The sequence below is a fragment of the Myotis daubentonii genome, chromosome 16, assembly GCF_963259705.1.
Source record: "Myotis daubentonii chromosome 16, mMyoDau2.1, whole genome shotgun sequence".
Lineage (NCBI taxonomy): Eukaryota > Metazoa > Chordata > Mammalia > Chiroptera > Vespertilionidae > Myotis > Myotis daubentonii.
In genome coordinates this window covers 4824583-4836845 of record NC_081855.1, presented here as the reverse complement: position 1 = coordinate 4836845, position 12263 = coordinate 4824583, and the positions used below count along the sequence as shown (strand labels likewise).

The window sequence follows — 12263 nt, the reverse complement described above, 5'->3', positions numbered from 1 at the left end:
ATCAAGAAGGGTTCAGGAATCTGGAAAAGGCTGATGCGTAAAGAGTCCAGGGACTAATAAAGAGTCCGGAGACGAGATATAATTTTGAAAGGCATTGGGGGTCAGCTAAAGGAACTGAAGACTCCCTCCTTGTCTAGGACCCTTGCTTTTATTAACACAGTTTGTCCTAAGGCAAGGTGGAGATAATACACGTCAAAGGGTAAGGTTTCAAAGGGTACAGAAGCATTGTCAGTTTGGGGAATAGCCTACGGCTGTTTAGGTGTTTGGCCAGTAGGAGGCAATAACATGTAGATTAAGATGCTCTTTAATTGTCTGACAGCCACAATCAGTTTCCTATTCAGGTTTGGGGAAATGCCTTTAGCCATTCCCAGATGGTGACTACATGTGTGACAACCCTGTTGAGTCCCCAAGTTTCATCAACCTTTTGATGAAACTTGAAATTATGACATGCTGGGATTGGTTCCCGGCACCTCATTGAGGATATTTTTCCATAGATTTTTAGAGAGAGTGGAAGGGAGAGGGAGGAACAGAGAGAAATATTAGTGTGAGAGAGACATATTGATTGGTTGCCTCCACATGCTCCCCAACCAGGGCCAGGGATTGAGCCTGCAACCAAGATATGAGGTAGGTGCCCTTGACTGGAATCAAACCCACAACCCGTCAGTCCGTGGGTTGATACTCTAACCACTGAGCAACTGGCTAGGGCCTATTATTTATTTCTAGTTTTATTCCATCATTATCTGAGAGAAGAGAATGTGATTTTTACTCTTTTAAATTTGTTAAGGTATGTTTTATGGTCTAATCCATTTTGGTGAGTTTGAGAAAAATGTGTATTCTGTTGTTGGATGAAGTAGCCTATAGATGTCTCTTATATCCAGTTGATTGATGGTGTTGTTGAGTTCAACTATGTGCTTACTGATTTTTTTTGTCCGTTGGATCTCTCTATTTCCGAGGGAGGATTATTGAGGTCTCCAACTATAATAGTGGATTCATCTATTTTTCCTTGCACTTGTATCAGTTTTTGCCTTAATGGTTTGATTCTGTTGTTAGGGGCATACATGTTAAGAATTGTTATGTCTTGAAGAATTTATATTTACGTAAATATAATTTTATCACTATGTAATGCTCTTCATCTCTGATTACTTTTCTTACTTTGACGTCTGCTTTGTCTGAAATTAATATAGTACTCCTGCTTTCTTTCTATTAGCATTAGCATGGGTTTCTTTCCCTATCCATTTACTTTTTTTTAAACAATATATTTTTATTGATTTTTAGAGAGAGAGGAAGGGAGAGGGAGAAGGAGATCAGTGAGACAGGGAAATACCGATCAGTTGCCTCCTGCATGCCCCCTACTGGGGATCGAGTCTGCAACCTGGGCATGTGCCCTGACTGGGAATCCATCTGGTGACCTTCTGGTTCATGGGTCAGTGCTTAACCACTGAACCACACCGACCAGGTATATTTCCTTCTTCTTCTTCTTCTTTTTTTTTTTTTTTAATAAAGAGCAAATAAGCTCTTTTCTTTTTAAAATATATTTTTATTGATTTCAGAGAGGAAGGGAGAAGGGAGTAAGATAGAAATATCAGTGATGAGAGAGAATCATTGACAAGCTGCCTCCTGCACACCCCCTACTGGAGGATTGAGCCCACACCCTGGGCATGTGCCCTGACTGGGATTTGAACTGGCAACCGTTCAGTGCATGGGATGACATCCAACCAACATAGCCACACCGGCCAGGGCCATCCATTTACTTTTAATCTCTATGTGTTTCTCTGTTTTAACGTGAGTTTCTTGTAGGCAACAAATAGTTGGTTTGTATGTTTTCATCTACTCTGAAATTTCTCTTAATTGGTGCATTTAGACTATTAATGTTAAAAGTGATTATCAATAGAGTTAGGTTAATATCTACCATATTTGTAACTTTTTTCTGTTGTCATTGTTCTTTGTTTCAATTATTGTCTTTCACTCTTTTGTTTTTCCAATTATGATTTCATTTTCTTTCTGTACTTAGTATATCAATTATACTTTTTAAAACTTTAAAATCTATAGTTTTGTGGCTCAGTGGTTGAGCATCGACCTATGAATCAGGAGGTCAGGGTTCGATTCCTGGTTAAGGCACATGCCCGGGTTTTGGGCTGGATCCCCAGTAGGGGGTGTGCAGGAGCCAGCCAATCAGTGATCTCTCTCATCATGGATGTTTCAACCTCTCTCTCCCTCTTCTTTTCTCTCTGAAATCTATAAAAAAAAAAAAAAAAAATCATATTTTTTTAAAAAACGTTTTTTGTGGCTGCCCTAAAGTTTTATATACATTTATAAATAATCGAAGTTCACTTTCAAATAACACTATACCACTTCACAGGTAGTGTGAGTTCACCTTATTAATAACAAAATAATCCTTATTCCTTTCTCCTATCTCTTGTATTATTGCAGTTATTCATTTCGCTAGTATTAGCATTCATAAGTATTACACATAAGGTATATACAAGCATACATAACTGAATACATTGTTGCTATTATTATTTTGAGCAAATTGTTAGATCATTTAAGAATAAGAAAAATGAAAGTTTTTATTTTACCTTCACTTATTCCTTCTTTGATGATCTTCCTTTTTTTTTTTTTTTGCTAGATCCATTTTTCTGTTATATTATTTTCCTTCTCTCTAAAGAATTTTTAACATTTTTTGCAAGGCAGATCCAGTGGCAAGAAATTCCTCAATTTTTATTTGTCTGAGAAAGTCTTTTTCTTCACTTTTGAAGAATAATTTTGCAGGATACAGAACTCTAAGTTGGTGGCTTATTTCTCTCAACACTTTAAATATTTCATTTTACTCTTTTCTTGCTTGAATGGTTTCTGAAGAGACGTAGATGAAGATTTTATCTTTGTCCCTCTTTAGGTTTAGTGTTCTTTTCTTCTGGCATCTTTCAGGATTTTTTCTTTATTTTTGATTTTCTGTTCTTTGAAAATGATATGCCTAGGGGTACAGTCATGTACCACATTATGATGTTTAGGTCAGTGACGGACCACATATACCAGTGGTTCTCAACCTTCTGGCCCTTTAAATACAGTTCCTCATGTTGTGACCCCCAACCATAAAATTATTTTCGTTGCTACTTCATAACTGTAATTTTGCTACTGTTATGAATCGTAATGTAAATGTCTGATTTGCAGGATGGTCTTAGGTGACCCCTATGAAAGGGTCATTCAACCGCAAAAGGGGTCGTGACCCACAGGTTGAGAACTGCTGACATATACAAAGGTGGGCCCATCTATATATGTAAAAGGCTAATACGCTAAGTGTCCGGCTGTCCAACCGGTAACTATGACATGCACTGACCACCAGGAGGCAGATGCTCAACACAGAAGCTCCCATGACACGTATTGGCCATTTACAGAGAAACAGTACCATGGACCTCGAGACCACAAAGCAACACTTGGCTTCCCCCAACACAGGCCCTGCCACCACGCCGGAGTGACACCCCACCAAATTACAGCCAGTGCTGCTGAGACCCCATGATGCAAAATGCAGCCCACAGCCCAGCCCTGCCCAGAAACGGTGGCTGTGGGCGCCAGGTAATGATGTCACGGAGCAACGCCCGGCTTCTTCTCCCTAGCGACTAGCCTCCTTGCAGTTTCTTCAGCTCAGGAACACAACTTGCTTTATAGCCAGGTGGAAACATTTTACACTTTCACCAAGTGCCCGTGAAGTGTTTTCTTGTGCCTCATCTCATTTGATCCTCACAGAAGTCCTGGAGTGGGTAGATAGGAGACTTGGTGGGATCCTATTTTCTTTACATTAGCCAGAAAATGGAGATTTAGAAAGCTTAGAAACTTGACCTGGCTGAAAAGAAGTAAGAAATGGTGGACCTTGAAAATGACTTCAGGTTTTCTCACTGTGCAGAATATAGTCAAACACTGCTTCAGCTAAATATTTTACCCTTTGTTCTCCCTGCGTGATCTACAATAATAATCTGCTTTGTGTTGATATTTACTGCTGTGTTGCTGACAGTTACCTGAAAGAGAAGTTAGGGTGCTTCACTGGGCTGGAAAACGTAGCTAAATCAGAAAGCAGGTCTAATTAAGCAAGTTTGTTCTATATCTATAAAAGGCTAAGTTGACTTGTGCATGTGCGATAAATATAAAGCTCTTGCTGGCACCAATCGCACACATGTGTTTCAATATGTCATTGTCGTTTATGAATTTTGTTGACACTTCTATTATAGAGAAAGGGCGAATAGCAATATTAAAATATTTCTTCTAATTAATTTCCTTTCATTGTGCACACATTCGTGCACCGGGCCACTAGTAAGATTATAATGGACCTGAAAAATTCCTGTTGCCTAGCAATGTCTTAGCCTTGTAACATCTCAGAGCAACATATTTAACAAATACTTACCGTTACGTTACAGTTGCCTGTAGTATTCAATACAGTAACATGCTGTAAAGATTTGCAGTCTGGGAGCTGTAGGGAAACAGAATTTTTTGCCCCAAAATATATCTCTTTGGCATAAGGATTCTTTTTGGCTGGTTAATTTTAAGAAATAGCAGACATGGTAAAAGTTACCGTTTATAAAAGATATTTGTAAGGGAGGTGTTCATTGTGAGGTTGTCAGGAAGAGGCGGGGGATGACCTTATCTCTAGATATTCTATCAGCTCAGAAGACAAGGACTGAAATTTGCTCAACAACCGTACTCTTGTTAACCTGTGCTTTTCCTGGTAACCTCCCATAACTGACTCTCCTCCCTGAGAATTTTCTTTTGTCTTCACTTGAAGATGGTATTTAAGGTGGTGGCTTCAGCTATTTTGGTGAGTTACTCAGTTTTCCTGGGTCTCTCCCATGTTATTAAGCTTTTTTCCTCTGTTAATCTGTCTTTTACTACAGGATGTCTCACCCAAGAACCCAGAGGGCTGGAGGGAAAGTTGTTTTTTGTCTTTTACTGGCAATAGGACATGCCGTATAGCCTAGGTGTGTAGGGGCTACCCCATCAAGGGTTTGTAAGTGCACTCTCACGTTCCCACGATGGTGAAGTCGCCTGACAATGCATCCTCAGGGTCGTCAAGTAATGCATGACTGTACTTGCTTTAAGTATTTATCTCGCTTGGTCTTCTCTGAGCTTTCAGGATCTGTGCCTTGGTGTCTGACATTACTTATGGTTTTAAATATTTGCTTCATTCCTTCTCCTTTTGGTAATCTCATTAAGCATGTTTTATACTAGCTGTTCCACAGACCGTGGATATGCTGTTCTTGTTTTCTAAGTCTTGGTCTCTTTGTTTTTCGGTTTATGAGGATTCTGTGGATATATTCTCCAGCCCAGAGATTCTTCCTCAGCTGTGTCCAGTCTCCTCATAAGCTCATCAAAGGCATTCTTCATTTCTGTTACAGAATTTTGTTTTGTTTTTAATCTCTTGCCTTTTTAGTTCTTTCTTAGGATTTCCATCTCTGCTTATATTGCCCCTCTGTTCTTGCATGCTGTCTACTTTTTCCATTAGAGCCATTGTCATAGAACAGTAAGAAGCTAGGAAAACTCCAGGACAAGCGGAATAGGGAAACTGAGACAGATAAAGCAGTTTGCAGCCACCTAGCAAATTCTGTCTATTCTAAACCAAGGACACTTAAGAGTTTGCACTTTTCCTTCCCTACTAGAGGGCAAATAGCTTAAATCACCCTACTCAGGGAGACAGCAGAAATCCAGTTAGTGTATTTGCCAGCCACACCCAAGGACAGACAAATTAAGAGAATAAATCTCATTTTGGTATATCAGCATAAAGCTGATAAATATTCTATTGATCCGCCCCTAAGACCTCCCCTAAATGCCCAGCCTTTAAACCCCTGAAAGTGAAGGTCCCAGCTCACTCTCCCTCTAGGAAGCACACCCGTGCTGTCCTTCCCCTCCCCTCCACTTAGCCCCTGTCATCTAAGGGACCCCAAGAGACTTACAACAAGGGAGTAATGGGCAGCTTCAGCTCATTCCCAGGGTGCTCTCCCTCGAGGGGCATGCCCTGCCATTCCCTTCCCTCTCTCCTTCCCCCACAGGCACGTGTCCCTACCTCTAAGGGACCCCAGGGGAGCAAAGGGCAGCAACAGTGGCAGCTCATCCCGGGCTTACCCCTTGAGCTTGTCTCCAAGACCCCCTTTCTCTGACTTCTCGGTGAGCCCGAGCAGCCTAGCCTGGGCTCTCCTGCTGCTGCTTCTATGCTCTTCCTTGTTTCACTCTGCTAAGTGTTATTTTTGCTGCGGCCAATAAATTCTTGCTTGCTTTTCTGCACGTTGTCTCTTGATTGAGATCTTTCCCTCAAGAAGACAACAACCGAGGTCTCATCTCCCGGGGAACACCCGTAGCACATTAATTACAGTTGTTGCAAATTCCTGGCCTGGTGACTTTAAGATCCCTGCCATGTCTGTTTCTTCAAACTATTTTTGGCTTTTTGGTATGCCTTGTAATTTTTTCTTGATAGCTACACTTGATGTATAGGGGAAAGGAACTGCTGTAAAGAGGCCTTAGTGATGTGGTGGTGGGGCTTGAGGGGAGGGTCCTGTGGCTAGGCTCAGTCTTGAGTCTCCTGCCTTAGGTGGGACAGGATGGCCGGAGGGGCTGGCATTGAGTATTTCCCCTCCCCCGGGGCAGTTGGCTCTGAGTTTAACCTGAGCAGATTAATAGTTTTCCCCAAGGGCAGGCCTTGTTAATAATCTCGGATTGCTCTGACTTAAAAATGTTTCTTTTCCCCTTTCCCTCCTGGAAGCAAGAAGAGATCTTTCTCAGATATTCACTGTGGGAGTCTGATTGAGCTCCTAGACTTAAATCTGACAATACTTTGATTCCCTCTGACTGGGTCCTCTGGGGTTTGTAACTCTTGGAGTTGTCTGCACTGCGTGTCCAGCAAATTGTCAATTAGGTTCAAGCTTCCCTGTCCTGGCCCTGATTTCCAGGGAGGTTTCTGCTGGCGAGTCTCTCTCCTCAGGTAAGCCCGAGCTCCCTAGGCTTGTCTGTCTGACTCATCTTGGGGGCATCGGTTTGCCCTGTGTCCTCCCCTCTCTTTTGGATCCAAGAATTGTTGACTTTTCAGTCTGTTCAGCTTTTTACTTGTTAGGTTGGAATGATGACTTTTAAGCCCCTTACATGGGAAAATAGATATGGGAAGAACCCATATAAGATATTTAAAAACATCTGTACAATTTAAAAGTGATAACAGATACCTGAATACCCTTCTCTGATTTTCTTTCTTTTTTTGGGGGGGGGGGGGGGAGGGGGTCTGATTTTCCATCTTTTGGTCTTACATTTTTAGGGAAATTTCCTTAATGTTTTTTTCTAACACTTCTATTGCATTTTTCATTTATGCTCTCGTATTTTGAATTTTCTGAAGCTCTTTTTTCCTCCTTTGAGTAGTATTGTTCTTACCTTAGGGTGAAATATTTTGTTTTATCTCTGAAGTCATTAATTATATATATATTTTTTAACTTTTCCTTGAAAAATATTGTAGTTCTTTTTTTTCCTACCTGTTTTGGAGTCTGGGCTTCGTATTAGATTCTTTCCTGGGATATTTGGTGATTGTTGTATGCTCATATTTAAGAATGGAAAATTAAAACGTAGTTTGAAAGCCCTGCAGGTCTTATGAACAGTAAGCCTCTCGGGTGGTAAGGCTGAGTCACTGCCTTGGAGAGCTTCCTTTGTGAGCGGCTTCTCGGGTCCCAGAGAAGACTCGGCCCCGTCTTCTGCCTGAAGAGTCTGTACCTGATGCCCTGTGGGGGAGCCCAACGGGGGAGAGGCTGCAGGTCTCAGTAGTCAGTGTGTGAGATGGCACTTACCAACCCCCTTTCTCGCTGTATCTGTATCGTGCTGCCTTCACCTCTGCCTGGCGTTCTGCGGCTCAGAGACCTGTGCTTCCCCCTGTCTGGGTCTTTTCCTATATGGGGATCCGGCACTACTACTGACCAGCCTCTTGTGAATCTGATAAGATGGTACTTGTGGGCTTTTTCGGCCTACTAGGTCAAACACTGCTTACATCAACTTTTAGCTTCCAAATTTTTGTGGCTGTTGACTTTTCTCTTCTTTTGCCCTTGTAAGTTTAGGCTCTAATCTCTCCTTCCCTTTCCCCCTATAGTTTCAAAATAACAACATGGTATCAAAATAATATGATTACTAAAAAACATTTTAAAAACTTTTTGTGTCAAACAGATTGTCAAACTGCAGCGGGAAGGCCGCGGAGGGTTGGGGGGCAGGAGGGAGGGGGGTAAGAAATCAACCAAAGGACTTGTATGCATGCATATAAGCATAACCAATGGACATAAGACACTGGGGGATAGGGGAGGCTAGGGGACTGTCAAGGGCGGGGGGGGGAAAAATGGACACATATGTAATACCCTTTGTAATACTTTAAGCAATAATAAAAAAATTAAAAAACAAAAACAAAAACTTTTTGTGGGTATTTTTGTCCTTAGGATAATACCATTAGGAATGTCTAATTAAATCACCAAGTTTACAGTCTCTTGAAAAATTCATTTTGTTATTGGAAAGGGGACCTGGCCCTGAGGGGTCTGCCTAGAGCCGGCTGCCCATGAGTGTGTTCTTGGCTCGGTGCAGGAAAGATTTCACATCACAAGTCCCCGTGAATGTTAGAGAACGTTTGCTAGCGCTGGGGACCTCACACAAGGAAGGGCGGGAATGAGCCTCGGCTGGCCGGGCTGCTTTGGCTCACTAAGAAGTGAGAGAAAAGGGGGCTTTGGGGACAGGTTCGGGAGGGTAGCCTGAGACCAACTGCCACTCCCCATTGCTGCCCTGGCCGCAAGCCTTGTGGGGTCCCTTAGAGTTTAGGAAGTACATGCTGGTGGGGGAACAAGAGGGGAGTGGGAGTGCTCCTGGGAAGGAGAGTGCGTACTAGGGCCTGTGTTTTGAGGGGTTTTAAAGGCTGGGAGGTTTTAGGGGAGGATCAATAGAATAGTCATCAGCTTTATGCTGATGTATCAAAATGAGATTTAGTGTCTTCATTTGTCCTTGGGTGTGGCTGGAAAATGGCACTCACTGGATTTCTGCTCTGTCTCCCTGAGTAGGGTGATTTAAGCTATTGCCCTCTGGTTGGGGAGGAGAAGTATGAGCCATTTATGCCTCTCAAGTGTCCTTGGTTTAGGGAAGATAGGATTTACTAGATGGCGGCCAACTGCTTGGCATCTAGATTTTCTAGGTGACTGCAAACTGCTATTTAATTATTTGCCTCAGTTTCCCTATTCTGCTTGTCCTGGCTTATTAGTCTGTCTCTATTTTGGTGATTATGCTATCAAATTAATATATGGTTAGGTTCCTTTGCTTGCTACATTCTACTTCTGATTTCTAGGGATTGTTCTTTTTTTTAAATTTAATTTTGTTTCATAATTATGTATGGTTTCAAACTCAAAGCTACAAAATGAAGGACACTTAGTGAAATCTAGCTTCTATCCCTGCCCCATCTACTCTTTTCTTCTGTTACCCTATAGGGAACTGTTGTCTTTAAAATAGAACTGCTTCCTTGCCCACTGGTCTTTATTCTTTTATTCTAATTTATTTTCCTTAAACCTCTTACCACTTCTGACATGATCACCCTCTTTCACTACTAGAATAGAATCTTCTTTAGAGCAGGGACCTGAGATGTGCCAAATAAATGCATTTCTCAGTTCCCCTTCAGGATGAGTCAGCGGGGTTTTTGTGACCCCTCCACCTTTTTGAGTACCAGTTAGCAGAAAAGTTTACTTTCTTAAAAATGTATATTATTTGGTCAACATTGATTTCACATGAATACATATTAATTACTAGAGGCCCGGTGCATGAAATTCATGCACTGGGGGTGAAGGAGGCCCCTCAGCCTGGCCTGCGCCCCCTCACAGTCCATGACCACTCGGACATCCTTCTCGCAGTCTGGGACCCCTTGCTCCTTACCGCCCACCCGCTGGCTCTTCAGCGCTCAGTTGCTGCACTCGCCAGTTGTGAGCCTGGCTTCTGGCTGAGCAGCGCTCCTACTGTGGGAGCACACTGACCACTAGGGGGCAGCTCCTACATTATGCGTCTGCCCCCTGGTGGTCAGTGTGCATCATAGTGACCAGTTGTTGTGGTCTTTCCGCCGTAATGGTCACTTAGGCTTTTATTAGATAGACTAGAGGCCCGTTGCATGAAGATTCACGCAATAGGCCTTCCTTCCCCTGGCTGCCGGCCCTGGTTTTCCTCTGGCACCTGGGACCCAGGCCTTTGGTCCGGCCACAGTGGAGAAGCCAAGCCTCGAGGTTAGGCTTCTGACTCTGAGAGGCTCCAGTTTCCATGACAGCTTGTTCAACAACCCATGCAAGACCCAAGAGAGTATTTATTATGCAGGAGGATGGAGGTGCTCCAGTGTTAGAGTGAGCTAGACTTTGTTTACCATCAGTTGTGCTAGAAGGTGATGTATGTTCCTAAAAATCACCATAACCTGCAGAGTTCAGTAAAAACAGCAGAGTTTATGGGCAAATTGAGATTAAGGGATACAATACTCAAAACTTTTGTCAGTGACATAAAAAGGAACACAATAAAACAGCACAGTTTAAAAAAAAAACAGCACAGTGTTTTCACATGTTAAGTGGTGAAGAAATACATAACTACAATAAATGTGACACTTTACCTTGGTAAGACCTGATATTTGCTTATAGAAGTGGGAATTGAAAGGCTTGCAACCTGTGAATTCAGCTGCTTACAGTGTTCTGTGTTCACCCGTTGTTACTCATGGACGAAATTGCATGTAGGCAAATGATTGTACTCAAATTGTTTCCTAATGTCAACTAAGAAACATCCAAACCTGCAGAGAATTTTTATGAGTTTATTTGAGCCAAACTGCTGTCAAATCCACTGAGGAAGCAAAACCTCAGTGGATTGAGAAAACGCTCCAGAGAACAGCGGCTTTGCTCCTTATTTTACACATTAGAACCAAAGTAGAAGGTGTAAGGGAATCATATGAGGTCCACTGGTGATTGCTTAGGGAGGCGGGAGAAAGCAAAATGAGGAAATCTCTGGGATTGGATAAAAAGTACTAGTGAGCCCTAGAGACACATGCTTCCTTCCATTGGTGGGCATAGTAAACAGTTAACATTTACACACATGGAGATGGTATGTGGGGAGCAGGATAACAATGAGGGGCTCTGTGGGCTCCTGCTCTGGTGGGAGGTTGTGCCCTGAAGGGTCTGGAAAAAGGGGTTACCCTGACATTCCAAAGGTATGTTATCCTAGATGCAAAGAGACAGTAGGCAGGCTCAGGTAAGGTAAAGCTTGACCTCTGTCAGGGAAGATGCCGGCCGACTACAGGGCTATTGGCCATGACTCACTTGTAGTCAGGAAGTTTTGATTTCAGACCATTCTATGTGGTTCCTTTAGATCTGAGTTTGCAAGTCCTGCCATGCAGGCCTCCCCTGAGCTTGTCAGATTTAGTATGTGGCCCCTTTCGTCCATGCTAATAATCATGTAGAACAGTTTACGTTTAAGTAGCCAGTACAGCAGAACTGACTACATTTTTCTTCTCTTTCTCCTTTAGATGATATGCCAATGGGAACTGCCGGCAGACGAGCTTCAAATGAGTTCTTGGTGTTTGGAGGGTATGCTTACACATAAGTAATTAAAATATTTTTTATATTTTGGTTTTCTTGTAAGTACAGTCATAGAACTTTGTGTGTTCTTGAGTCTAAAATTTATTTTGTTTTTCAATTTATCATTTTAAATATATATATAATTGTGGAATAAAACACATAAAATCTGCCATCTTAACCATTTTAAAGTTTACAGTTCAGTAAAGAATATTTAGTGTTGTGCAGAACTCTTTCATCCTGCAGAACTGAAACCCAGAACTCTGTGTATCAACACTCCCCATTCCCCCCCATCCTGCACTGGTAATGACCATTCGATGTCTATTTCTATTAATCTGACTACTTTCTATAACCTCATATAAGTAGAATACTACAATATGTCTTTATGTGACTGGTTTAGTTCAGTCAGTACAGTGTCCTCAAGGTCATCCATGTTGTAGTATGTCTCAGAATTCCTTTTTTAATGCTGAGTAATATTCCATTGTGGGTGTATAGCACATTTGCTTATCCATTCATCTGTCTGTGGACACTTGGAGTGCTTCTGCCTCTTGGCTCTTGTGAATAATGCTGTTATGAATGTGAATATGCAAATATCTGTTAATTAAAAGACCTTGCTTTTTAAAAAATACATTTTTATTGATTTTAGAGATGAAGGGAGAAAGAGAGAGAGAGAGAGAGAGAGAGAGAGAGAGAGAG

General features: G+C 42.0%; 1 protein-coding gene across 6 annotated transcripts in view; it reads left to right on the top strand.

The window, feature by feature from the left end:
* Positions 1 to 12263, top strand: part of ULK2 (unc-51 like autophagy activating kinase 2) — a 109994-nt gene that overhangs the window by 57524 nt on the left and 40207 nt on the right. For 5 of the 6 annotated variants that reach the window (XM_059668452.1, XM_059668451.1, XM_059668455.1 and 2 more), the window contains exon 14: positions 11519 to 11579. In XM_059668452.1, coding sequence (XP_059524435.1) covers positions 11519 to 11579 — 61 coding nt within the window. Of the gene's footprint in view, positions 1 to 11518; positions 11596 to 12263 lie in introns of all 6 variants that reach the window. The other variant, XM_059668453.1, reaches the window with a different exon arrangement.